General features: G+C 48.5%; 1 protein-coding gene across 2 annotated transcripts in view; it reads left to right on the plus strand.

Moving 5' to 3' along the window:
• Mvb12b (multivesicular body subunit 12B) overlaps positions 1–27,602 on the plus strand; it is a 162,787-nt gene that overhangs the window by 25,302 nt on the left and 109,883 nt on the right. For both annotated transcript variants that reach the window (XM_028886052.2, XM_028886054.2), the window contains exons 3-4: positions 20,325–20,432; positions 27,049–27,145. In XM_028886052.2, the coding sequence (XP_028741885.1) occupies positions 20,325–20,432; positions 27,049–27,145 (205 nt within the window). The remainder of the gene's footprint in view (positions 1–20,324; positions 20,433–27,048; positions 27,146–27,602) is intronic.

Here is a 27,602-nt window from a genome sequence, read left to right on the forward strand (position 1 = left end):
AATTGTGAGCCACTGAATGTGAGTTCTGGGCACCAAATCTGGGTCCTCTACAAGAGCAGCCAGTTCTGTTAATTGCTGAGCAGCCTGTTCAGCCCATGTTAGCTATTCTCGATGAGCATCAGTAGTTTATGTCTAACAAGATGTTTCCCAATCAATTAGGTTTTCTAGTGTCTAGGCATAAAGTTCTTTATACTATTATCTTATTTAGTTTTTTTAGTTTTTTATAAGATCTGTTGGTTGCTTTCTTTCTTTTTTCTTTTTTTTTTTAAAGATTTATTAATTTATTATGTATACAGTATTCTGCCTGCATGTGTCCCTGCAGGCCAGAAGAGGGCACCAGATCTCATTACAGGTGGTTGTGAGCCACCATGTGGTTGCTGGGAATTGAACTCAGGACCTCTGGAAGAGCAGTTGGTGCTCTTAACCACTGAGCCATCTCTCCAGCCCGGTTGCTTTCTTTTTAATTCACAATAATGATAACTGAAATTGTCCCAGGTTTTTTTTTCCCCTCCTTGGAATGTAGGGAATTTGTCAATTTTATTTTCTCAAAGTCCCAGCTTTTAGTTTTGATTTTTCTTTTTTCTCTTTTCTATTTTGTTGTTTTCTTCTTATCATCTTTAGACTTCATAGTCTGGCATCTCCGGGGGAGTTCTGTCCACGGATTTCCTCCTGAGCTCGGCACTGGCCGTGTTCCTTCCTCATATGTGATCATGTCGTAGAGAATTTTAATTCATTTACAAAACTGCCTAATACCTTTTTTATTTTTCTCTTGATCAGTGTTTTATTTCAATGTGTGCTATTTTGTTTTCACATTTGGGGATTTTTTTTAGACATGTGCACTATTGACAACTTGCTCAGTTCCATGTGGCCAGAGAACATAAAGTAACTGTTGGCGCCTTCTCTTAGAAACCTGATAGTTGATATTTTTAAACGTTGTGAGCTGTGTGTGATCTCTATGGCGGATGATTATGTTTTTAACCCTTAAGAAGTATAAAAACTATCTGCAAATCTCAGGCTGTTCACAGGCTGCAGGCTCTATTTGTCCTATTCTGTAAGCTGTGTGTAGACCCCAGGCCCTCCAGGTAATCAAGGCAACCAAGGCAGTTAGAGCCAGATAAGGGTACAGCAGGATGGGGAAGACATACCTAAACTCTGTTCCCGTCCAGGGCCGTGTGTCCGTGGTCACTCCCCCATCCAGTGCCTCTGTGGCTCCTGACAGGAAGCTTCCATCACATAGCCCTCTCGTAGGTGATCTTAGTCACACATATACCCCGGAGTACAGGTCACATATTAACCAAGTGTCCTTGTGACTTTCCTGTTGCTGTGATAAGCACTTTGACTGAAAGCATCTAGGGAGGAGGATGTTTATTTTACTGGTGACAGTCCAACACCAGGAAAGCCTAGGGAGGGGCTTGAGATGGGAACTGAAGCAGAGACCACGGAGGGGTGCTGCTTACTGGCCTGCACCCCTGACTTGCTCAGCCACCTTCTTACACAGCCCAGACCCGGAGATGGCACTGCCCATGGTTGGGTGGTAGGAAGGCTGGACCATCCTACATCAGTGAGCCATTAAGTTTAAAAAGCTCCACAGATGTGCTTAGAGGCCAGCCAGACTGGGGGAGACAGTTCTTCAGCTGAGGTTCCTCTTCCCATCTGTGCCACTCTGACCACTAATGCTAGCAGGCGCTGAGCTTGCTTTCTTGAGATGCAAGGAAACCTTTGGAAGAGAGAGGCTGCCTCAGCCCCCGCTGTGTGTGGCATTATGAAAGACCTTTTACTTGAAAAGGACTGATGTGTGTTCTCCTCTCCCTCCCCATTTATCTGAGAGCCTGCACTGTGATCTGTCCTGGGAAACACTCTGGTGTATCTGCAAGTATCTTCTGTTAGCACAGTTGAGTTTTTTTTACAGGCATTAGCAAGGCCTGGTGGGTTGATGGTGCCATCTGTGTCTTCTGTATTCCTACTGGTTTCTGTCTGTCTGTTTTTTTAGTTATCAAGAGACAAGTACTGATCTCTGACCATAATTGTGGATTAGTCTGTCTATTTTTTAGTTCCTCCTTTCTGCATTTTGAAGGTCTGTTGTTAAGCACATAAACGTTAGAATGGATATACCATTCTTATTGGTTGACCTCTTACCATTTTAAATGACTCTTTACTTTGCCAGTATTTTTTGCTCTGAAGAATATTTGGGGGTATATTAATATCCAACAGTAACTTTCTTATGAGTATTGGCATGGAGCACCCTTTTCCATGCTGTTCCTTTGAATCTGTCTGTGTCTTTATGTTTAAACTGGGATTCTTATAAACAGTATATTACCCATTCTGACTATTTCTTCTTTAGGTCATTTATATTTAAAGAGTTATTGGATGTGTTTGGGTTTAACTCCACCTAATTGGCTTTTTGTTATCTTTTCTCCCCCTCCCCCATCTGCTGTTGGTTTTGTGGTGATTTGAATGAGTAATGACCCCATAGGCTCAGGTCTGTGAACACTTGGTTCCCAGGTGGTGGACATACAGCCTTCCTGGAGGAAGGACATCACCATCACCGCGGCGGACGGTGGGATTGCCTAGCCTTGCCCCGTGGTCAGTTCTCTCTGTGTGCTGTGTCTAAAGATGTGAGCTTAGCTTCCCCTGCTGCCTGTCTGCTGCGGTGGCCACGCCCCCCACAGTGGTGGACTCTCCCCTGCAACTGTAAGCCACAAGGGACTGTCCTAGGTCACTTTGGTCATGGCGTTTTATCACAGCAGCAGAGGAGAGGCCAATATAGTTTCCTTTTCCCCCTTTTCCCAGTGTCTTTCTTTTTCTCTTTTTTTCTTTTAGTGCTGGGAATAAAGCTCAGAGCTTAGCTCATTCTAGGTAAATTTTCTACCGCTAAGCTACATCCCCACAGTCCCACATCTTTTAAATTATTTTATCCCATTTTATTTCCTCTGTTATCTTACTATATGGATTGAAAAAAGGATTTATTTATTTTTATTTTATATGTATGAGTGCTTGATCACATGTATGTATGTGCCTGGTACCCATGAGGGCCAGAATCACATTCCCCTAAAATGGAGTTACAGACGGTTGTGAGCCTCAGTGTGGGTGCTGGGAGCTGAACTGGGGCCCTCTGGGTCCAGCCAGCACCCTCACTGCTGAGATGTCTCCAGCCCAGGGGTGTGTTCTTCCTTAGTTACTCTGGGTCCACACTACACCTCCTTAGTAGCAGTCTGCCATTGACAAGCAGCACAGTGGTGTTCCCTCCTGTCTTTGGTGCTGTGATTACAGGACATTTCCCTCTATGCATGCCATAAACCCACAATGCATGGCTATCAGTTTTTATTTAAATTTTTATTGTCTTATAAAAAAGACTTACACAGTGAATTCCTTATAACTATCCTTATATTCCATATCTTGTATTCATTGCTCTGTGTCCAGTTTTCAGTGGATGTGACTCTCTTTCAACCTGGAGAATGGCTGGGGAGAGGACTTCCTATGCTGTCTGCTGGCAGCATAATGTCTCATCTTTTGCATGCCTGGATACAGTCTCTTTCTTCTCTATTATTTGAAGGCTGTTTTCCTTTGGATTCTTACTAGCATTTTCTTTCACTATATTGAAGGTGTGGCTCCATTATCTTTCAGTATGTGTTGTTCCTTATGAAAATTAGCTGTCTTTTTTTTTTTTTTTTTTTTTTTAAAGATTGTTTGAAACAGGGTCTCTCTGTGTAACAGCCCTGATTGTCCTGGAACTCACTCTGTAGACCAGGCTGACCTCAGACTCACAGAAATCCACCTGCCTCTGCTTCCCAAATGCTGGGATTAAAGGCGTGGGCCACCCCAGCTTGACTTACACTCCTCTGTCTCCCATGCTGCTTTTGAGGTTTTATTTATTCATTTGTTTGTTTTTTTACACACACACACCCCCACACACACACTGGATAGAACATTTTGATGGTTTTCCTAAGGTTAGTCTGTCGGCCAGTTATTTATCTGGGATCTGTGAGTTTATAGTCGTGGTTAAGTTTGGAATGTTTCTGATCGTTGTGTATATAGTTTTTTTTTTTTCAGCTCTTTTCCGGGGGGTTCTGGTGACATGTGTATCTTACCACTTCATATTGTATCATGGCTTAAGTGTCCAGGAAAATATATAGAAAGAAGCAAGGATAAAAATCAGGATTAAAAAAAGACTTGTTAATTGAGAGTTGAGTCTTTGTAAAGAGCATAGTAAACTAGAAAATATGATAGTAAAAGGGAACTAAGCAAAATATAGGTCAAGAATAGGAAAATTAGAATACCAGAAAATTTGGAAATAGTGTGAGGTCACATGTGGCTTTTATGTGCAGTCATGTGTGATTTAATGTGCCAAAATGGAAAACCTTAATGTGTTTGAGAATCTCTCCTGTTATGTTAGTTGCTGGATGTTTTTTATATGCATAAATGTCTTTTCTGCATGTGTATATGTGCACCACATGCGTGAAGTGCTTGCAGAGACCAGAAGAGGAACTGGAGTTACAGACAGTTGTGAGCCACTACATGGGTGCTGGGATCTGAACCCAGGTCCTCTGCAAGAACAGCCAGTGCTCTTAACCATTGAGCCAGCTCTCCAGGCCCCTTCCTCTCTTCTCTGAGGCAAGGTCTCGTGTAGCTGAGGTACTCAGGTTGGCCTCGAGCTTCTGCTCCTGCGTCTTCTCAGGTGCTGCAGTTACAGATGTGCTCCACCACACCCAGTTCGACTGCCCTCTGAAGAGCTCCGATACCATCCCTGCTTCCAAGGAGAAACCAGCAGTGCTATTAGAGAATTATTTCCAGCAAACTAACAACCTAGGTTGCTTTTAGGTAACATCCCTGGGATGGCTAGTCTTTGTTGTCAACTTGATTACATCTGGAATTAACTAAAACCAAAGCAGCTGGGTACATCTGTGAGAGTTTTTCTTTCTTTCTTTCTTTCTTCCTTCTTTCCTTCCTTCCTTCCTTCCTTCCTTCCTCTCTCTTTCTCTCTCTTTCTCTCTCTCTCTCTCTCTCTCTCTCTTTCTTTCTTTCTTTTCTTCCTTCCATCCTTCCTTTCTTTCTTTTTCTTTTCTTTTTTTTGAGACAGGGTTTCTCTGTGTAGCTTTATGCCTTTCCTGGAACTCACTTTGTAGACCAGGCTAGCCTCGAACTCACAGAGATCCACCTGGCTCTGCCTCCCGAGTGCTGTGATTAAAGGCATGTGCCGCCACTGCCCGGCTGAGAGGTTTTTTTCTTAATTACATTATTTGAAGTGGGAAGACCCACCTTTAATCTGGATCTTTTGAGATGGGATGAGTCACACCTTCTGTTGGGAGCCTATATAAAGGGCATGGACGAAGGAAGCTCTTTTTCTCTGCCTGCTTGCCCTCACTGTTGCTGGCAAGTCCACTCCTTCACTGGTATTAGAGCCCACTTCTTCAGGATTCCAGTGCACACTGAAAATCAGCTGAGATACCCAGCCTCATGCACTGAACAACTACTGGGTTCTTAGACCTTCTGTTGGTTGAACCAGCTGCCCCAAAGCCTGTAAGCTGTTCTAATAAATCTATCTATCCATCCATCCATCTATCTATCTATCTATCTATCTATCTATCTATCTATCTATCTATCTTATATATATATATACACATATATATGTGTGTGTATGGTGTGTGTGTGTGTGTGTGTGTGTGTGTGTGTGTATTCTGTCAGTTCCATTCCTCCAAAGACCTCTGACTGCTATAATTCCTTCACCTGCCAAGAAACAGGTGAGTCACACTTCATCCAGAGCTTTGTTCCAAAGCTTTGACAAAAAGGTAGGAATCAGTTTGTTTCAGAGAGCAGGTTTGATGCTGTTAATGGCATCACTACTGTATCCTGGACTCCTACTGTGTATTCATGGGTTATTGATTATAGTTTGCTACATTTTGCTTAGGAGAAAGCAGGTTTTTGTTCTGTTTTGGTCTTTATTATTTTTTTCTTAAGTTGATGTTCATGTATAGCCCAAAAACTTCATCGTATTTCCCACTGTTTCCCATTCTCCACTTGTCCTTCAGGTCTGTATGTTGTCCTTCAGGTCTATATGCTATCCTTCAGGTCTGTATGTTGTCCTTCAGGTCTGTATGCTATCCTTCAGGTCTGTATGTTGTCCTTCAGGTCTGTATGCTATCCTTCAGGTCTGTATGTTGTCCTTCAGGTCTGTATGCTATCCTTCAGGTCTGTATGTTGTCCTTCAGGTCTGTATGTTGTCCTTCAGGTCTGTATGTTGTCCTTCAGGTCTGTATGTTGTCCTTCAGGTCTATATGTTACAAGGTCTGTATGACACTTTGAAACTGTGGGGAGGGACAGGCCTGTTGACAAAGCAAGTCCCCAGCCACTCTGCTCTCTGTTCCTCAGTGATAAAGACTAGCTTCCTAGCTCCCACAGCTCCACTCTCAACCTCCCCCATCCCTCCTGAGCCACTGACTGACAAGATGCCCCCGTCCATAGCCCCCAGTCAGCCACCACCCCCATCCAGAATGGGGTCCTGGCTGTCTGGTTTAGCTTCAAGGGCAAATGTGTTGCTTAGCTTTCTAGAGAAGTTCCAGCACCTAGCCCTGGGTAGATGTTCACCAAATAGATAGGCTTCCCTGGCCTCTAAGAGTTGCCCGAACTCCTACCCCTTGAACTCCACATAGCCCCTTTGCAGTGCTCTGCCACTCATGTCTCCGCGGCCGTGCACTCTCCACACACCACTCCTTTCTCTGTGCAGTTTGCTGTCTCCATGCAGCAGGCCCCTGAAGGCTGGGGAACTGCATCATCCACACCACTGCATCCCAGGCTGGGGAACTGCATCATCCACACCACTGCATCCCAGGCTGGGGAACTGCATCATCCACACCACTGCATCCCAGGCTGGGGAACTGCATCATCCACACCACTGTATCCCAGGCTGGGGAACTGCATCATCCACACCACTGCATCCCAGGCTGGGGAACTGCATCATCCACACCACTGCATCCCAGGCTGGGGAACTGTGTCGTTCACACCACTGCATCCCAGGCTGGGGAACTGCATCATCCACACCACTGCATCCCAGGCTGGGGAACTGCGTTGTCCACACCACTGCATCCCAGGCTGGGGAACTGCGTTGTCCACACCACTGCATCCCAGGCTGGGGAACTGCGTTGTCCACACCACTGCATCCCAGGCTGGGAACTGTGTCGTCCACACCACTGCATCCCAGGCTGGGGAACTGCGTTGTCCACATCACTGCGTCCCAGGCTGGGGAACTGTGTCGTCCACACCACTGCATCCCAGGCTGGGGAACTGTGTCGTCCACACCACTGCATCCCAGGCTGGGGAACTGTGTCGTCCACACCACTGCATCCCAGGCTGGGGAACTGCGTTGTCCACATCACTGCGTCCCAGGCTGGGGAACTGTGTCGTCCACACCACTGCATCCCAGGCTGGGGAACTGTGTCGTCCACACCACTGCATCCCAGGCTGGGGAACTGTGTCGTCCACACCACTGCATCCCAGGCTGGGGAACTGTGTTGTCCACATCACTGCATCCCAGCACTCAGCACAGTGCCTGGATATACATTGGCTCCACCAGACCTGTGAAGAATGCTCACTGAAGTAGCTGGCTCTTTTCTGTTCTGGCTTTCTGTGTCTGGGATATTGGATGCCAGCATACAGCTAAGTTATGTGTGTGTTAAACATGAATTGAAATGCAATTACAGCTGGCAATGTGGTTTGAGAGCCGAGTAATAGAGTAAATAGGAAGAGTGACTCAGTCGGCCGCCAGTTCATCTCCTTGGCTTCCTTGCTTGCTGTCATTGCGTGTGACTCATGAGTTCAGCTTCTCTTAATTCCCTTCGCTTACCTCTTGCTGCCTTCTCTTCTTGTTGGGTCTCTTCAGGGCCTCTTTATTCAAACCCACAAGAAGCCCAGGGCCAGAGTTGATGGGCTTCTGCTCTCCAGGTGGTCCAAGCAGAGAGGGGAGCAGAGACAAGCCACACAAGGAAGGAGGGAGAGGTGATGCCAGCACACAGACCAGACTCCTTTCCAAGCCTAGGGAGGTTATGCAATACTGATACTAGGATCATTAGATACAGGGCTGTCTGTCCGGGTGTGGCCTCCCGCTCATCAGGCACATGGTTCTCACAGCCTTTTTGGTTGTTTTCAGAACAGCGTCCAATGGCTAGATCTTCCTAGAGTTGGTTGGTTTGGCTTGATTGACGGCAGAGCTTCCTTCTTGTTCTTTGGAAGACATCTAGGTGTCTAAAAGTTGTCACGATCAGTGAGCCGCACATGTGACTTGTGAATGTAGGCTCCCTCCCTAGACCAACCTCAAGTTCCTTCTCACCCTCCTGGGTTCAAAGGGGGATTGTGCCAAGCTGTGGAAGGGGCTGGCTGCATGCCTAATTGGCAATGATGTGTTCAGGCCACCTTGTGCAGGCCCCGGGCTGGGTTCTAGAAGTCAGTTGGTGAGTGAGTTGGCATAGTTTCTGCCTGTGTGAACTTACATTCCCAGGCAGAGGGGTCCATGAGTGAAGAACTGGCAGAGGGTCCGTCTCTCCCTCCCACCCTCCCTTACTCTCTCCCCTCTCCCAGGTCACTCCTCCAGGTGTATATCCTGCCTGGGGTCTCACTGCTACGTCCCCTGCTAGTCTGTCTGTCTGTCTCTCTCTCTCTCTTTTAAATAAATGCATTATTACTTTAAAAAATTTTTTTAGATTTATGTATATTGAGGGTTTGTCTGCGTGGATTTATGTGTACCACATATATTCCTGGAGCCCTTGGAGGTCAGAAGAGGGCATTGGATCCCCAGGAACTAGAGTGAATGATGGCTGTGAGGAGTCAAAGCAGAGCAACACATGCTCTTGACTGCTGAGCCAATGCCTCAGTTGCATTTTAAAATATATTTTATTTTATATTATGGGTGTTTTGCCTACATGTATGTCTGTGTGTGCCCCATGTGTACCTAGTGCCCACAGAGGCCAGAAAAGGGTGTTGGATCCCCTGGGATATGAACCACCATGTGGGTGCTGGGAATCAAACCCAAGTCCTCTGGAAGGGCAACCAGTGCTCTAACCATTGAACCATCTCTCCAGCTCCCAGTTTCCTTTACCATCCTTTACCATCCTCCTTTACCATCGACTGAACACAAAATCTTGCTGCTGCCTCCTGGACAAGCAGACACCACCAGCGTCTTCTGTCCCTGTACCTGATGTCCCTTCCCTGGATTGTCCACTGGCTGTCTCTCCTCTCTATCATCTCCTCATGCCTAGTCCCACTCACAGGTGTCTAATCCTTGCTCTCACCCCAGCTCATCCCTGCCTTCTTCCTTAGTACCCGCCTGGAATCCAGACTAAGAAGATCATGGGAAGTTAGAAAAGCGACCCGTGTTCTCCCACTAGGAGGAAAGGGCCTCTGGGCTTTCTGCCGTGGGTTTGTTTTTGTTAGTGCCGGTGGAGCAGTTGAACCCCTTCTGAAGCCTCTTCCTGTGTACAGCAGTGTGTGGCTGTGTCAGCTCCTCGCTGTATGCTCACAGTGTGGGCGCAGGTCTTCCCATGGTCTTCTGTGAGCCTGTCTTGGATCTCTCATTTCTCCCTGTTTGCTGCTCTGCTCTCCCGGGTCCCCTCTTTGCAGTGTGGGTGGCACAGGCTCCGACTCAGCTCCATAGCTCCTGTCTCCTGCCCCGGTCCACCTATACAGGCCTAAAGCTGTGCCCGACAGATAGCTGCCCTCTTCCTAGGGGCTGGCTGTGTTTCCACCTGCCTGAGAGACCAGCCTACCAAGGGATGGTCAGTAAAAATAGCTGTGGCTTGACCTCAGCTCTCTATTTAGTTCTAGCCTCCAAAACAGACCAGCCCACTAGTACCCCTCTTAGGAACTGCAGACGCTCACAGAGCCTGGGGTCCTTGCAGGGCTCCTCACCATCTGTATCCCACCCAAAGCTGGCCTTGACTCTCCTCCCCACACCCACTTCCACATCTTACACAAGATGACTTTTCAGTCAACAAGTTAGGATTTGTCATTTGAAGTTGGAGTTTAACTGGGTATTCTGTGTGGTCCCTCACAGCTCTCTCTGTTCCTTGTGCACAGTCGGTTAATATTTGAACCTTCTTCTTTTCTGGGTCTACTGTCTGATTTTTATTTTGTTTCTTTTTTGTTTTTTTGACTAGGTCTCTCTAGTCCTAACTGTTCTAGAGCTATGTACCCAGGCTGGCCTCGAACTCAGAATCCTTCTGCTTCTGCTGGGAATAAAGGCTTGTGTCACTATGCCCAGTCCTATTATCTGATTTTTAAAAATTATGTTATAAAACATATATGAGAAAAACATTAGGAATAACATAACAAAAACCATCTGGAGACTCCCCAAGTCTCAAAGGTTCTCTAGGTTGATGCAGCTTTTTAGTAAAAGAAATGAAGCCTCATGGGGGCCATACCCCTTTCCTCAGAATTCAAACTACTCCAAGTTGCTGTTGCATACCCCATGTCCCTCATGTTTTCAACTTGTCTGGGTTCTAGCATAGGCATGATAACATGCTGGGAATATTCTCCAGCTTGCTTTTCCTGTTTAACATTGTTCTTGAGGGCGCACCTTGTAAGGCCACATGGAGCTCTGCTTTTGAATGGATGGGAACTTAAATCTCTTACATCTATGGGATCGGGGCTCTTTCCAGGATTTTTCCACTGCTATGAAGAACACTGCAAATCATATCCTCAGTCTTTGTGATAAGAGTTTCTTCCTGCTACTCCTACAACTGATAAACACCTTCAGTAATGTGGAGGGATACAAGATTAACTAAAAAAATTCAGTAGCCCTCCTATATACAAATAATAAACAGGCCAAGAAAGAAATCAGAGAAACATCACCCTATCACAATAGCCACAAATAATATAAAATACCTTGGGATAACTCTAACTAAACAAGTGAAAGACCTGTATGGCAAGAACTTTAAGTCCTTGAAGAAAGAAATTGAAGAATGTCTCAGAAAATGGAAAGATCTCCCATGCTCATGGATAGTTAGAACCAACATAGTAAAAATGGCAATCTTACCAAAAACAATCTACAGATGCAATGCAATCCTCATCAAAATCCCAACACAATTCTTCACAGACCTGGAAAGAACAATACTCAACTTCATATGGAAAAACAAACCTAGGAAAGCTAAAACAATCTTTTACAATAAAGCAACCTCTGGAGGCATCACCATCCCTGACTTCAAGCTCTACTATAGAGCTATAGTATAAAAACAGCTTGCTATTGGGCATAAAAACCAACTTGGGCCAATGGAATGGAATTGAAGACCCTGACATTAATCCATACACCTATGAATACCTGATTTTTGACAAAGAAGCCAAAACTGTACAATGGAGAAAAGAAAGCATCTTTAGCAAATGGTGCTGGCATAACTGGATGTTAACATATAGAAGATCGCAAATAGATCTATATCTATCACAAAACTCAAGTCCAAATGGATCAAAGACCTCAACATAAATCCAGTTACACTGAACCTGATAGAAGAGAAAGTAGGAAGTAGTCTTGAATGCATTGGCACTGGAGATCACTTCCTAAATATAACACCAGTAGCACAGACACTGAGAGCAACAATTAATAAATGGGACCTCCTGAAACTGAGAAGCTTCTGTAAGGCAAAGGGCACAGTAAACAAGACAAAATGACAGCCTACAGAATGGGAAAAGATCTTCACCAACTCCACATTTGACAGAGAGCTGATCTCCAAAATATATAAAGAACTCAAACTAGACATCAAAATACCAAACAATCCAATTTTAAAAATGGGCTACAGAGCTAAGCAGAAAATTCTCAACAGAAGAATCTCAAATGGCCAAAAGACATTTAAGGAATTGTTCAACATCCTTAGTCATCAGAGAAATTCAAATCAAAACGACTCTGAGATACCACCTTGCACCTGTCAGAATGGCTAAGATCAAAAACACTGATGACAGCTTATATTGAAGAGGATGTGGAGCAAGGGGAACACTCCTCCTCTGTTGGTGGGAATGCAAACTTGTACAACCACTTTGGAAATCAGTATGGTGACTTCTCAGAAAATTGGGAATTAATCTACCTCAAGACCCAATGATACTACTCTTGGGCATATACCCAAGAGATGCTTAATCATATCACAAGGACACATGCTCAACTATGTTCATAGCAGCATTATTTGTAATAGCTGGAACCTGGAAACAACCTAGATGCTCCTCAACTGAAGAATGGATAAAGAAAATGTGGTATATATACATAATGGAGTATTGCTCAGCTATAAAAAAATGACATCAAGAAATTTGCAGGCAAATGGATGGAACTGGAAAATATCGTGAGTGAGGTAACCCAGACTTAGAAGGACAAACATGGTATGTACTCACTCATAAGTGGATACTAGATGTAAAGCAAAGGATAACCAGACTACAACCCACAGCTCCAGAGAAGCTAGCTAACAAGGAGGCCCCTAAGAGGGACGTATGGATTGATTACCCTGGGAAGGGGAAATAGATGAGATCTCCTGAGTTTGGATCGACAGCTGTGGAACCTGCATGGGACTGGACTAGGCCCTCTACATATGGGAGACAGTATGTAGCTTGGTCTGTTTGAGGGGCCCCTGGCAGTAGGATCAAGATCTATCCCTGGTGCAGGAGCTGGCTTTCTGGAGCCCATTACCTATGGAAGGATGCCTTGCTCACCCTTGATGCAGGAAGGGAAGGGGCTAAGTCCTGCCTCAACTGACTGTACCAGGCTTTGCTAAGTCCCCAAGGGAAGCCTTACCCCTTTTGGAGGAGGGGATGGGGGTAGGTCAGGGGAGGAGGCTGGGGGGATGAATGGGAGGAGGAATGAGAGGGGGATCTGTGGTTGGTATGTAAAATGAATAAAATTTTTTTAAATAAATAAAATAAAGTTTCTTCCTGGAAAGGATTTTAGAGTAGACATGCTGGGTCCTTCGCGCCTGCCTGGGTGTAGAGAGGTGTTCATTGAAGTAATGTAATGGATTGGGCTCCACTCTATGGCACAAAAGATCCACTCAGCTGACTTCCAGTGGACATAGAGTTTTGTCAGACATTTTCTGGGAATAGAAGTCACCGTCATTTTGAATTTGCATTTTCTTCAGAGGTGAGCTGTTTTCTCCTATGGCTTCTACACAGAAGTATCAGTCTCCAGCTTTCTCTCTCTCTCCTTAAGATTTATTTAATTTTATGTGCATTGGTGTTTGGCCTGCATGGATGTTTGTGTTAGGGTGCCAGATCCCCTGGAAATGGAGTTTCAGACAGTTGTGATCTGAGGGACCGCTGGGCTGGCAGACCGGAGAAACCTCCTGGCTACAGTGCTTTTAACTGCTGAGCCATCTCTCCAGATCCCCAGCTTTGTTTTTTGATCTCACTTATTTGAGGAGTTCTCTGTCTCCTTATTTTGGCTGTTAATCTACATCGATTATGTGCTGCTTGTATGTTTAGGTATGTGTGCATGTCATGTGTAGTGTGGTGTCTTAGGTTTCTATGACTGTGGTGAAACACCATTACCAAAAGCAAATTAGGGAGGAAAGGGTCTGTTTGGCTTACACTTACACTTACACATCACTGTCCATCCCTGTAGAAAGGCAGGACAGGAACTCAAGCAGGGCAGGAACCTGGAGGCAGGAGCTGATGCACAGGCCATGGAGGGTTCTGCTTACTGGCTTGCTCAGCCTGCTTTCTTATAGAACCCAGGACCACCAGCCCAGGGGATGGCTCCACCCACAGTGGGCTGGACCCTCCCCCATCAGTCACTAATTACAAAAACGCCCTACAGCCCAGTCTCATGGAGGCGTTTTCTCACCTGAAGTTCCCTCCTTCCCAGGGGGTCAGCTGTGTCACGGGACACAACACTAGCCAGCACACACCTTGTAGTCTGAGGTTTTTGATGGTAGGGCTGGGGAGATAGTGCAGTCAGCGAGCATGAGGACTTGAGTTTGATCTCCATGCTCACAATTTTATGTGAGCCATGCTAACAATTTTAAAAGCTGGGTGTGGTAGTTACACCCATTTAAGCCCAGTGCTGGGGAGGCAGAGATAGGCAGATCCCTGCGGCTTTCTGGCCAGCCAGGCTAGCCTACTTGGACAGTTCCAGGCCAATGAGAGACCCTATTTCAAAATAAAAATGGAGGGGTGGGTAACACCTGAGGTTGTTTTAGAGAAGTAAAATTCATCAGAACCCTTGTATACATGTCTACTTCTTTAATAATTCCTTCTATTAAAGCAAAGATCTCTTAATTTCTGCTGAAAGTTTTCAAGTTTTGCTTGATGTAGCGTTTTGCTCTGTGGCGACCAGCATCTTATCTTCATGCTGTTGGTTGAGCAGTCTTTACATTCTCCCTTGGAGTCCACAGATGCACCATGACCTAGAGGACTGCCTTCATGCCCACCAGTCGTGAGGAACTCTCTAGGCCACCAGGCTACTCCCACAGCTCTGTGGAGGCCCAGGGTCAAGGCCTGACCTGGCCATCTGGGTGTGGTAAAAGCCAGGTCTTCTGGGCCAGGCCAGGCCGCTCTGGCCGCCTCTCTCCTGAGTCCTGGGAGCTGCTCATGTGTGATTGCTGCTCCCTGCCAAGCGGCTTGGCTTCTGGGACCCAGGCTCTGCTTCCTTCTGCCCTGCCCAGCCTAAGAGGCCACCTTCTCTGAGGTGCTGTGGCAGACACGTGTGCGCTGAGTGAGGAAAGCTGCCTGTGTGTCCGTCCCTGACGTGCCAGGCCCCGGTCTTGCATTGTCCGTGGTCCACTTTCTGAATGACTCATTCTGCCTGTGCATCTCTGTACATCCCAGTCCCAGCTGTAAGAGCCAAACAATGCTTTGCATTTTAGTTTCTAGGTCCTTTTCTGTGCATGACTCTTAAAACACAAAACCAGAGCCCCCAACCCACCATTCCTAGGTAGTCCTGTAATCATAAGCAACTTCTTCCTCTCCTTTGCCTTCATGAACAGCCCTAGTGAAGGCACAGGTAGCAAGTCCCCTCTTCCCAGTTCCAGGAAGAGATTTGTGGTCCCCTCCCCATCTTCTACAGAAGGGGTGGCTTTTTCCCCTGTAGTCAGAAGGCTTCTCCAGTCTTGCCCAGCCCCAAGGTCCCACAGCCACTTATAAAATAATTATTCAGAGGCTTAATATAATTTATAAACTCTATGACCTATGGCAGACTTCTTGCTAGCTAGCTCTTGTAACTTAACCCATTTTTATTAATCTATAAGTTGCCACATGGCCGTAGCTTACGGCCTTGCTTCTCCTGGCAGCGGCAGCTGTCATTTCCCCCTCTGCCTTTCTTCTTCCTGTCTCTCTCTTCAGTTTCCTGCCTAGCTATAACCTGACTTGCCATAGGCCAAACAGGTTTATTTATCAACCAATCAGAGCAACACATATTCACAGCATCCCCCTGCTGCTCTCCAGGTCCCTTTCTTCCCAAGCAGAAGCCAGGCTGAGCTGCCGACACAGCTCATTTCCCTGCCTCCTCCAAGTTGCTGCCTGCCAGCCTTTTTAAAAGCTTCACCTGAGACATTGCATTAACTCATGCTCCTAGATGTTTTATCATGTGTCTTGCCCCATAAAGAATGTGACCAGTGTTTCCCCCAGCACTCTGTCCTCAGCATGTGGCCTCAGAAGCCAGGCGTCCTCAGTGAAGGGACAGTGAACGGCTGACCATGTTCCCAGAGACTGCCTGGAAGCAGAATTCCTGGCTCAAGGGACATGTGTGTGTGTGTTCTTATGGCTTTGGTACAGGCTGCCAAACTCACCTAGCTCTGGCTGTCCTTCCTTCCTTCCTTCCTTCCTTCCTTCCTTCCTTCCTTCCTTCCTTCCTTCCTTTCCCTCCCTCCCTCCCTCCCTCCCTCCCTCCCTCCCTCCCTCCCTTTCATTTCTTTCTTTTGTGTGTGTGGAGGTCAGAGGACACTTGTGGGAATCCGTTTTCTCCATACACCGTGTAGGTCTCAAGGATGGAACTCAGGCTGTCGGGTTTATCGGCAAGTGCCTTTACCTGCTAAGGCATCTCAGGCTGGGTCGTCCTCTTGTCGCCCAGCAGTGATGCATGCGTCTGTTCTCAGGGCTTCCTTGCACTGAGTGTACCAGCCCTGCTTTGAATGTCTGACAAAGCCCCAGTGAGCTCTCCTTTCAGATCAGTGGCCAAGCCCAGCAGCCGCTCACCTTACTGCACGGTTCCACACCGTTCCTGGCTGATGCACGGGCCTGCCTGAGTGTGTGTCCTTTTCTGTTGCCTCATGAGAGCTCTTTGCGTATCTTCTCTCATGTGCTTCTTGAAAAGCTGTTCTTCCTCTCTGTAACACAGCCTGGGCAGAGCCCCATAGGCGAATGCCATCCTGTGGACTTGCTGTATTTATGTAGGCAATACTCTGTCTTGGTTTCCTTACCTGTAAACTAGACAGTGATTTTGCCTCCTCATAGCTCTGTTGTGTGCACTGCTGTGCTACATGGATTGCTCATACTGATGAGTTAAGGAGAATAAAAATACTGTGTGGTGAAAGAACTGAGGGGAAAGGGTGTCCAGGCCTCAGATGGACCAACGTGCTTCCTCTCCTTGGGGTGCAGCTCAGAATCTTCCTGGATCCGATGAGCTTGAGCCTTCCTTTGTCTCCCTGGCCTGGTAGTCTTTGGTATGCACTGCTCTCTGGGCTGCTGAAAGCCTAAGTGGTCACACCTGGATGTAGAGACCTTTCAAACCATTCAGCGTCTTGCTCAGACTCAGGCCAGGAAAGTATATATATATATATATATATATATGTGTGTGTGTGTGTGTGTGTGTGTGTGTGTGTGTGTGTGTGTTTGTATGTATGCATATGTGTATGTATGGTAGTGGTTTGCTGTGCAAGTTTATGTTGCTGTGTCTCAGTCTGTTTTCAGCTTCTGTAACAGAATACCACAGACTGGATGTTTATAAACATTGGAAGTTATTTGGCTCTGGGTTCTTGGGGCTGGGAAGCCCAAGATGGAGGGGCCATGTCCCATGAAGGCTTTCTTGCAGTGGCTTAATGTAGCAGACATCACATGGTGGAAGTGCACAGGAAATGTATGAGGTGAACATCCCACTGCCACAGCATCCACGCGTAACAGCCTGAACCCTTCTACTAGGGCAGAGCCCTTGTGGTCTAGACGCAGCCCAGGCCCCGCCTCTTCGTCCTCACAGCGCAGAGGCAAGCACACTCCAGCCTGGGCAGTCTCACGCCTCTGCCATCAGACAAAACCTCAGAGCTGCCACGTGTCCAGATGTGCCCGAGTCCCACCTTTGTAGCCTTCAGCAGAGTGACAGCTGGGGAGTCTGACTGGTCCTTTTCCTGCATTCTAGATAAGCCTGCCTAGGTCTTGTCATTTTCCCAGGCAGCAGCCCTAGGTGTCTGGGTTTGGCCTTGAAGCTGAGCACATTGAATGACTTAGAGTAAGTTTGCTGCTGTACTCGTGCTCACAGCTCTAAACTGGGATGGGGATAGGGTACCCACGTCATTAGGCTGTCGGGACCCTTCAGTGGGAACCTGCAGGTGGCTTGTGTAGACCAGTGCCTGGCAAACAATATACTGTCAGCGAGTGCTGCCCTGTGCTGGTCCCTAGCCGGGGGAGAGCAGCCCACTTGGCTCTGGTCCTTCATATCAAGGACTAGCTGCTAGCTACAGGTAGCTGAGACACTGCTCACAGGGCAGCTTGGCGCTCTCTAACAGTCGCTTTCTTCTGTGACTGCCAAGGCAACTCGTGAGGTCAAACGGGAGAGGGAAGAGAGAGGCTGGGCCTGTGGGGTCCCCATAGTCCCGCTGTGCCTGTCACTCCCTCTCAGGGCTTCCCTGGCTGGGCCTGTGGGGTCCCCATAGTCCCGCTGTGCCTGCCACCCCCTCTCAGGCCTTCCCTGGCTGGGAAGCTCTAACTGGGGGCTCCTGAAAGTGAATCCTGGCAATGGAGAAGGCTGCAATCAACTCATGTGCCACCCAGACAGAGTCACCAGTTGGGAAATGTGTTGGTTGATACCATCTAGCAAGGCATGAGATCGTGTACCGCTAGAAGAGCCCCTGATTCTGCTACCATAACTGATCATTTCTTCAGGTCTCTGACGTTTTCCAAACTAGAGTGGTTTTGTAGTTCCCCCCTCTAAGGTGGTATCACAAATTTCTTACAAGTTTCTGCTCAGCATTTACATCTTGTGATAGTGCAAACACTGGGTACCACTGAAGGAACCAGTGTCCTCAGGGCACCTGCTGCTGACTCCGAGCCTGGGCTCTGAGGACACGTCGGCCTCCTTCAGGTCCGGAGGCTTTGCAGGCAGCAGCAGCCTTGCTAGGTCCAGGCAGGAAACAGACACAATGCCCAGTGCAGTGGCCTCAGGGCTAGAGATGCCTAGTGGGGTGCTGGGCTGGGAAGTGAGGGTGGGTGAGCCTCCTGCTGGCTTGGTGGGTGCTTCAGTCCTGGGAGTGATGTTGCTCAGGGAAGCTGTGTGGGCCATGGCTTCTCACGCTTGGCTGTGCTTGGGAAGTTGCCTCGCTCACCCATTCCTTAACCAAGTTCCCGTTGTGCTTCCTTGTGTCGGGTGGTGGTGGGTGGCAGGGAGGGTTCCTGTTGTCACACAGTGCGTCACCTGTGTTCCAAAGGGCAGACTGAGTCCTGGAGATGGTGAAGAAGTCTTAGGACCAGAAGTCACTTAACCCCATGGGACAAATTAAGACTTTGTGAGTGATGATGTGACATTGTGCTAAGTACCTGGTTCCACATCAGCCCAAGTGTCCTCAGATTTAGTCTAGAAGCACCGAGTCATCTTTGCAGATGCTCACCAGTGAGTGCTCTTGTATATACAGCATCCCTGTGACCCCTGGGAGGGCAGCGTGAGTACTCTACATAGGACAGGGCTGACGGAAGCCACTGGGGTTCAAGTTCAGATCTGCCTGTTCTGTGGTGGGGCTGTGGCCCTCCTTCCTCACTGCCTGTTCTGTGGTGGGGCTGTGGCCCTCCTTCCTCACTGCCTGTTCTGGGGTGGGGCTGTGGCCCTCCTTCCTCACTGCCTGATCCCTGCTAGGATCCCTGATCCTCTCCTCCCCACACCCACAGACTTAGCTCATCTGGCTTGGGGGAGAAGTTCAGGTTACCGTGTAGCTTTGTGTGAATGGGCTGAGAAGGGCCTGCCTAGCACAGCAGAGACTTCGGGGACGGCAGCTGAGGCCACCACCTAACCGTTAGCTTTCCCAGAGCCTCCCTCGTGGGCTTTCAGATTCGATTCACCACCTCAGTGCAATGGCCTCCTCTCTTTACCCTCAGATCTGCCACCTGACATTTGTTCAGTTTGGGAAGTAAGTGGGTTTCTCTTGTAGGCTAGCCTTCAGCTTCTCTGAGGCGGCTTCCGAGGTGGCCGCTGGGGTGGGCTTGGGGACAGAGTGGCAAACTCCTGCATGTGTGTCAGAGGCCGCGGACCATTTGAGGCGCTGCAGCTTCATAGGAACAGAGCCACTTCCAGCCGTCTGCCAGGAGGGCCAGGAGCTCGTCACCCCACGGACCATTTCCTGTGCACACCTTAGAAGGTTAGCGAGGCTCAGTCAGAAAAGGGGCTGTGTGAAGCCCCCTCCAGATCTGTGCCCAAATGTGAAGCCGTTCTCCGGTCTCCTGACACTGCTGTGAGGGCGCAGGCCACTCAGTTGACACAGAAGTCGCAGGCGCCTCTCTCCTGTCAACTCTGCCCAGTGAGCAAATAAAGGCTCTCTTCACCCTGGACTGTGTCCTGAGGGACTGAGAAGAGGCTTCCTAGGGAGACAAGAGGTGGAACCAACTGAGTCCAGTTTATTTTCCTACCAAGATGTAGTTTCTGACCTTGAATTCCACTTTAGGAGCTTGCACCAAGAAGATGCAGTGTGGAGCCAATTTCCTGACCTACCCCACAGCCCGACAGAGCCCCCTCACCGAAGCTCCCTCTGGCCCCTGTGGGCAGGAAGTCACATGGTCCCCACCACAGGGGTGCCCCTCGCAGGTGTATTTCAACCCCATCGGGCTCTCTCCTGTGCCCTGTGCCTGCCCCTGAGTAAGTGGCAGCAAACAGTCTGATGTGCTGGCCGCCCAGTCCCTTCCCAGTCCATTACAGCAGCGCTCTTCCTCCCTCGTTAGAGCTATTTCTGTCAGGGGGTCTTTAATCAATGGCCTCCCCGGGGACAGTATTTTTAGAAGTTGTATTTTTCACAGCCTCCCTTTTCCCTTTTGGAAACGTTCTTCCCGGTGCCGAGTGCGGGGCACTAATGAGATGCCAGGAGAGTTGGGGCCGTGCTAATTGGAAGAGGTACGGGGAAGCCGCGCCCCGCCTCCACTCCGTCTCACCTTACCTGTGCCCTCTGCTCATCTCTCTGCCGCAGGTCGCACAGACAGCAGATGGCGTGGATGCTGACCTCTGGAAGGACGGCTTATTCAAGTCCAAGGTCACCAGATACCTGTGTTTCACGAGGTCGTTTTCCAAAGAAAATGTGAGTCTGATGGTAGTCCCCTTGCTGAGTGGGCAGGAGTGATTGACAGTCCTGGTTGGGGTTCCCCTTTTTGTGTGTGCTTTCTGTTCATTGCCGTATTAATTTATCTGTGGTTTCAGAGCAGGGGAGAATCGGCAGCCAGCACCATGTTTCACTTATTAACAATGTTATTAACCACATCCCCAAGTGCACAGTGAATTCCATTAGGATGTTTTCTCCAAAGGAGACCAGGAAATCCTCTCACTGCTTCTCATTTGCCTACTGTTCCTACAAGTGAGAGCTCACTGGCCACTGTGGATGGAGAGTCTTCTGGAGCAGGGGGATGAGTAGCAGCCCTCAGAGGGCACACCAGCTCAGTGGAGGGTCCATGACACCCACTACCCCATGCCTGTCCCCCAACATTACACGGCCTTGTTTCTAAAGAGCCTCTGTGTGACACGAGACATGTCACCATTTTCAGAGAGGTATCCACTTGTGTATAATTCTCTTACACTGAGTTTTGATACTTTAGCCCATGAACTAGGAAGCTTTAAAGATAGCTACAAGAGCTTTCCCACTGAGGCATTTTAGAAAAAAGGGCACTAGCTTTGGTGAACCTCCTTGTATGAGGCCCACGCAGGACGATACCACGCTCCCTCCTCAGATGGTCTCCCATTTTTATTCTACTGTGAAGTCACTGCTCCTCTCTGGGGAGGAGAGGATTTGTCTCTTCTAATTCAGATACTTACTTACTTTGGAAATATGTTTTTGCCAATTTAGAAATTTAATTATAATGGTAATATAGGTTGTAGTTTTTTAAAAAAAAAAAAAAATCCACACAGCATAAAACATGCCGATCAGAAGAATGAAAGGTAGAAGCTTTCTTCTTCACCATAGCCTCCCTGTCTGTCACAGCCTCCCTGTCCATCACAGCCTCCCTGTCCATCACAGCCGCCCTGTCTGTCACAGCCTCCCTGTCCGTCACAGCCGCCCTGTCCATCACAGCCTCCCTGTCCATCACAGCCTCCCTGTCCGTCACAGCCTCTCTCTGTCACAGCCCTTCTCTTCATCATAACCCTCCAGCCTGGGGTCCCACTGCCAGTTCCAGGTCTGTCCCTTTAGCAGTGTCTGAATGTGGACTGTAGTGTGATCACACACTACCCATTGCTCATTGATAAGTCTTTGTTATGAATATTGTTCCTAACGTGTTTAGGGTTTCAGGTGAAATAATCCCACTAAGTTCCCCTTTGATTATAAGAGCAATACATTTGCTGCTTGTAAAGTAGAGTTTATGACTGGAGTGGAGAATCTTGACTACCAGGCCTTTGAATGCTTTTTCAGTATCAGGATGGTGGCAGCTGAGCCCGAGTAGGCACCTGCACAGTGCTGTGGGGTGTCTGCACAGACCCTTTGGTTCACTGTAGCCTGATGAGACTCTAAAGAGCAGGGGTGATGCTGGGCTCAGGAGGTTATCAGTAGACCCATCAACTATCCTTCCCTCGAGCACCCTCCTCAGTCCCTTTGTCCCTGGAGTCTACTCAAATGTCTTTTGAAAGCTCTTTCTGCTTTTTGCTCCCATTGCCTCTGTTCAGTCCACTGACCACTGTCCCTGTGGACTGCCACGGAGTCGCTGCTGCCGGACTCTCGGGAGGAAGTCCTGAAGACTTGTCAAGCACCTTGTCTAAGTTACTTTTCTGTTGCTGTGATAAAACACCATGATCAAGGCAACTGACAGGAGGAGGGGTGTATTTTGGCTTACGGATCTAGAGGGATAAACATCTATCAAGGCAGGGAGGTGTGGCCAAAAGTAGAAGGCGTGGCCACAAGTGGAAGACGTGGTGTTAAGAGCAGGAACCTCAGAGCTCACATCCTCAATTACAAGTGTGAAGCAGAGTGAAAACTGCAAGTGGCGTGAGCTTTTCCACTCTCAAAGTCTGCCCCCAGTGACACACTTCCTCTAGTAAGGCCACACCTCCTAATCCTCCCTTAACCGCCCCACAAACTGAGGACCAAGTGTTCACATCCTCAAAACTATGTGGGGCATTTCTCACTCAAACCACCCCAGCCCTGTGCTCAGAGGACATCCACAGTCCCTGTGCTCAAAGGACATCCACAGTCCCTGTGCTCAGAGGACATCCACAGTCCCTGTGCTCAGAGGACATCCACAGTCCCTGTGCTCAGAGCACATCCACAGTCCCTGTGCTCAGAGCACATCCACAGCCCCTGTGCTCAGAGCACATCCACAGTCCCTGTGCTCAGAGCACATCCACAGTCCCTGTGCTCAGAGGACATCCACAGTCCCTGTGCTCAGAGCACAACCACAGTCCCTGTGCTCAGAGGACATCCACAGTCCCTGTGCTCAGAGGACATCCACAGTCCCTGTGCTCAGAGGACATCCACAGTCCCTGTGCTCAGAGCACATCCACAGTCCCTGTGCTCAGAGCACATCCACAGCCCCTGTGCTCAGAGGACATCCACAGTCCCTGTGCTCAGAGGACATCCACAGCCCCTGTGCTCAGAGGACATCCACAGTCCCTGTGCTCAGAGGACATCCACAGTCCCTGTGCTCAGAGCACATCCACAGTCCCTGTGCTCAGAGGACATCCACAGTCCCTGTGCTCAGAGGACATCCACAGTCCCTGTGCTCAGAGGACATCCACAGCCCCTGTGCTCAGAGGACATCCACAGTCCCTGTGCTCAGAGGACATCCACAGTCCCTGTGCTCAGAGGACATCCACAGCCCCTGTGCTCAGAGGACATCCACAGTCCCTTGGGTCACTTACACTGGCTTGCTACATTTCCTCCTGAAGTCCATGAGGCACTGGTCTTCTAGGCAGAAGAGTTCTTAAAGTCCTGGGAGTGGGGCAGCAACAGGCCCATTATGATTCAGGGGAGGAAACACACTTCTTGGGCTTGAGGGTCGTGGTAGAGTGCTTGCTTAGCATACATGAGGCTGTGGGTTCTGTCCCTGGCACTGTAGCTGAAAGTTTTCCTGTGTCCTGCCTGTTCCGCAGTCAGGACAAATCTCTCTTACCCACCAGTCCCGCAAGTAAACACACAGAGGCTTATATTAATTATAACTGCTCGGCCATTAGCTCAGGCTTACTACTGACTAGCTCTTACACTTAAACTCAGCCCATTTCTGTTCATCTGTATGTTGCCACATTTTCCGTGGCTTTACCGGTGTGCCATTACATGCTGCTCCCTGGACAGTGGGCTGGCGTCTCCTGACTCAGCCTTCCTCTTCCCAGCATTCTCCTTGTCTGCTTATCCTGCCTACACTGGCTACTGGCCAATCAGCATTTTATTATCAACCAACCAGAGCAACACATTCACAGCATACAGAACACCCCACAGCACTGGCATTGCCAGAAACCATGTTGCTGTCCATCAGTAGCTGGGTGCTGGGGTGATGAGGTGTGAGGCTGCCAGGAGGACAGCCCAAGAAGCCCCTGCCCTGTACTGAAGCCCGGGTGCTCCCTTTTTATGGGAGAGAATGAATATGTCTAGGGCTGGGGGATCTAGCTTAGCAGTGCTATCATCTAAATGATCAAATCGGGGGATAGAATTTGCTTTGGGATCAAATTTTGGGTGACAGCAGGACCCGCTGGCCAGTCCTTGAGTGAGGCAGGAGCTAGGCACATGCTAGCCGGTGGCGGCTGCCTGTCTGTCCTGGCCTAGAGTCAACAGAGGCTTGGCAGAGCACCATTTTAAAACCATATGGGAGGGTGTGGGCTCTCCAGAGCAGGCCAAGTCTTAATTAGGTGACTTGAGATCCGAGCATAGGAGTTTGGGGAGCTTCCTTTGAATCCTAAATTCCTTTCCCCCGATCAGGCCATTAATATAGAAACCTGGCTTTAGAGTGACACCGTTTCCTGGGGAGGGAGGGAGATTAATTGCACTTTTCATGCCTGTACTCTCTGCATTACCTGTAATAATAATGTACGTGGATTAGGTAGGGAGGATGTTAAACAGAAGGATTTATGAACATTTGAATATTAAGTTGGTTATCTGTGGCCACCTTAAATGCAAAGTTGTCAAAAATAATTACAGTATACTAGCAAATACTGGCTACCAGAGACAATATAAATACCCTGAGTCAGTGTGTATCGGGCTTCTGGTATGAATCATTTGCTCAACAAGGATTGGGAATACGTTCTTTATATTTATGAGGAGGAAATGAAAGAGAGCACAAGAGGGGGAAGGGAAAGGAACCAGCAAAATTCATGGTGTTGTAGGCCTACTGCATGAAAAAAGAAAAAAATCCCGCAGAGGGGCAGCCCGCAGAAGAGGGCCACACTCGGGCAGCTGGAAGCGTCGACAGGGCAGCCTCCCATTTCGTATGCATGGAAGGTATCCGCCATGCTTGTTTTAGTGGCCGCACCACCAATGCTCTGATGTTATAATTAGGACATTTTCTCCAGAGTGGGGAGGTTGAGGCTGCTAAGTGGTTTGCAGTTGACTTCTACAGAGTCCAGCTTGTCAAGCTGAAGATGTTCAATCACAATATTGATGAGTGCCCATCCATCTCTGGGGCAGCAGAACACGCCCAGTTGTTAATTCCTCGATGCAGAAAGCAGCGTGACATAGAAGGGCAGCTGCCTGGGGCAAACGCAGTAGCTTAGATTGGGCTGCTCCCAAGGCAGGGGGTGCTGCCAAGGTTCTCGGCTGAGCCTGGCCTTCCCGTGTAGTTAGAAGTCTGCTCCACACAGGAGAGGGCCTGCTCCCACATGCTGCACCTCAGTACGTTCTGTCTTCCTGAGCCCTGGCGCTGAGCAGTGATAACATGGAACTGTTGGCAAGCACAGGGATGTTGAGAGAAAAGGACAGGTGTCTGATGGGACAATCATGGAAGTGCTGGGCACAGACTACACATGCCACTCTGACTTCTGGTTTCCACCCGAGGCATGTGCTTTACTTACGCCCCATAATAACCAATAATAAGCTTTCAGAATTTGGGTGACCCATTTCAATTTGCCATCCAAGGAAGTCTGATTTTGTTTCTGATCATTAGCACCCACCTGTTGAAAAGTGTGCTACTAAATGTAGTTGAAACTTTCTTTGGGCCACCAATCAGCTCCCAAATAAAGACAGGGAGACATTATTAGTTATGAGTTCTTGACCCTCACTCACTGCACAATTTCTGTAACGACATCTTTGAAGATGGTAGGTAGATGAATACCTCACAGTGTCTGTCTTGGTCACTGTTCTATTACTGTGAAGAGACAGTATAATCAAGACAACTCTTATAAAAGAAAGCATTTAACTGGGGACTTGTCTACAGTTCATTATCACCAAGGCCAGGAGCATGGCAGCACACAGGCAGAAATGGTGCTGGAGCAGTAGCCAAGAGACACTAGGCTTGGTATGGCTTTTGAAACCTCAAAGGCCACCCCCAGTGACACAAGGCCACACCTCCCAATCCTTTTCAAGTAGTTCCACTCCCTGATGACTAAGTGTTTAAATCTATGAGCCTATGGAGGCCAGTCTTATTCAAACCACCACAGAGTTCAATTATAAATTGATAGGAAGTTTAAAGGAGCTTAAGGAGAGAGTGCCTGGCTTAGTTCAGAAAGCAGATGTCCCCTGTATGGATTTCGGAGATGCCTGTGCTCTCAGGATGGAGAGGAGTCTGTTTTCCCCAAGTTCAGAGATGAAGTTGGGTCCCTTCTATAAGCAACAGGGGACCCTGTCCTGAGTGGTGCCTGTGAGAACCGAGCCTGGGATGGCCCCTTAGATGTTTTTCCGGAATTGCAGACAAGGGAAGTGTGCGTGCATTCAAGCTGGCTCTGGAGGACAGTGCTTCTGCAAAGTGGCCACACGGAGCACATTGCTGTGACCCTATGGGAGATTTGGGCTGGGAACCCATTTTTTCTTGCCTTAACTGGCTCTGGCGAGGCTGAGAGGCTCTGAAGACGTCAATGTAATCTCCACAGCAGCCCCGCATAGGGCAGGTTTCTTGAGAGCCGTTTCTAGCATGAAGTGAAGGCTGCAAGTGCCGGTGTTCTCTGCGGTTATAGAATGGTGCGCCACCTACCATCTTCAAAAGATGTCTTTCTGGCAACTGTGCACTGTGGACCCTTCTGCCACCACTAAATAGGAACTCTTAAGAGCCCTCCTAGCGAGTCATTTCAGAAGGCGTGGGATACGGAAGTGGCCGGGCTGCTGTGCTGTTCGTTTGATTCTTGGGATTTTGTACAGTTCATCTTGTAACTGAAAACTGTCTGTGACCAAAACCCCCTTAGGTTGTGTGATCAGTCTCCGTTCAGTTCAGATGCAACTTCTCTCCTGCAAGCATCCCAGAACCTCCTCCATTTAAACCCTGCAGACCCTGAGAGGGGGTGGGATCTAGGCCACATGCCCACCTGCCCTCTGCTGGGTTCTGTCTACAGGGTGGTTCATCCAGCTCATCAAGGCCACATCTGAGTGAGTGGCTTTGAGGTTTCACAGATGAACCTCCTTCCTGAGGTCCACTCTGGTCCTGGGTAAATGCTAGGGAACATTAGGTATCTCCTCTAAGGAACCTGAGAGGGGAAGCTGCAGCAGCCACCGTAGTAAATGTGCATCCTGAAGCCAGGACTGCAAGCCGACTGAGGAGCTCCAGTTAACAGTCTGTGTGTCTTTTCTTCTTCCCAAGAGTCACTTGGGGAATGTGCTGGTGGACATGAAACTCATCGATGTCAAAGACACATTGCCTGTGGGCTTCATCCCTATCCAGGAGACAGTGGACACACGTGAGTCTGCTCTTAGCATGCATGCCTTGGGGATAGTCTCCTTCTCTTCTGGTGGACTTAATACTTTGTGTGTTTTTCTCTGGAAACATTTGAGGGGACTTCCTGTGGCTGGTAAAGAAAGCCTGCCACTTGTGACATCCACCGTGGTTCTTGTGTGTCCCAAGAGTGTGTGGGGCCCTGCCTGCAAGTGAGCAGAGTCCCTTTTCTTAGAATGATGCCCCTGCTGCTTGGGGTCACTCAATAACAGGACAGCGAGTCTAGAGATAGTTGGTCTTCAGTCTGCCCTCAGCTGTTGCTGAAGCCAGGCTTGGCACAAGACCCCAAAGCAAAAGGGAGAAAGGGCAGAGATCAAAAGATCCCTGGAGGCTGCAAGAAAAGCTCTGTGCCTGGTTTGGGGCTCAAAGAGTGAGCAAGAGGCACAAATCAGAAAGGCTGCAAGTTAGAGCATGCGAGATCA

The sequence above is a fragment of the Peromyscus leucopus genome, chromosome 4 (genome assembly GCF_004664715.2).
Source record: "Peromyscus leucopus breed LL Stock chromosome 4, UCI_PerLeu_2.1, whole genome shotgun sequence".
Classification (NCBI taxonomy): Eukaryota; Metazoa; Chordata; class Mammalia; order Rodentia; family Cricetidae; genus Peromyscus; species Peromyscus leucopus.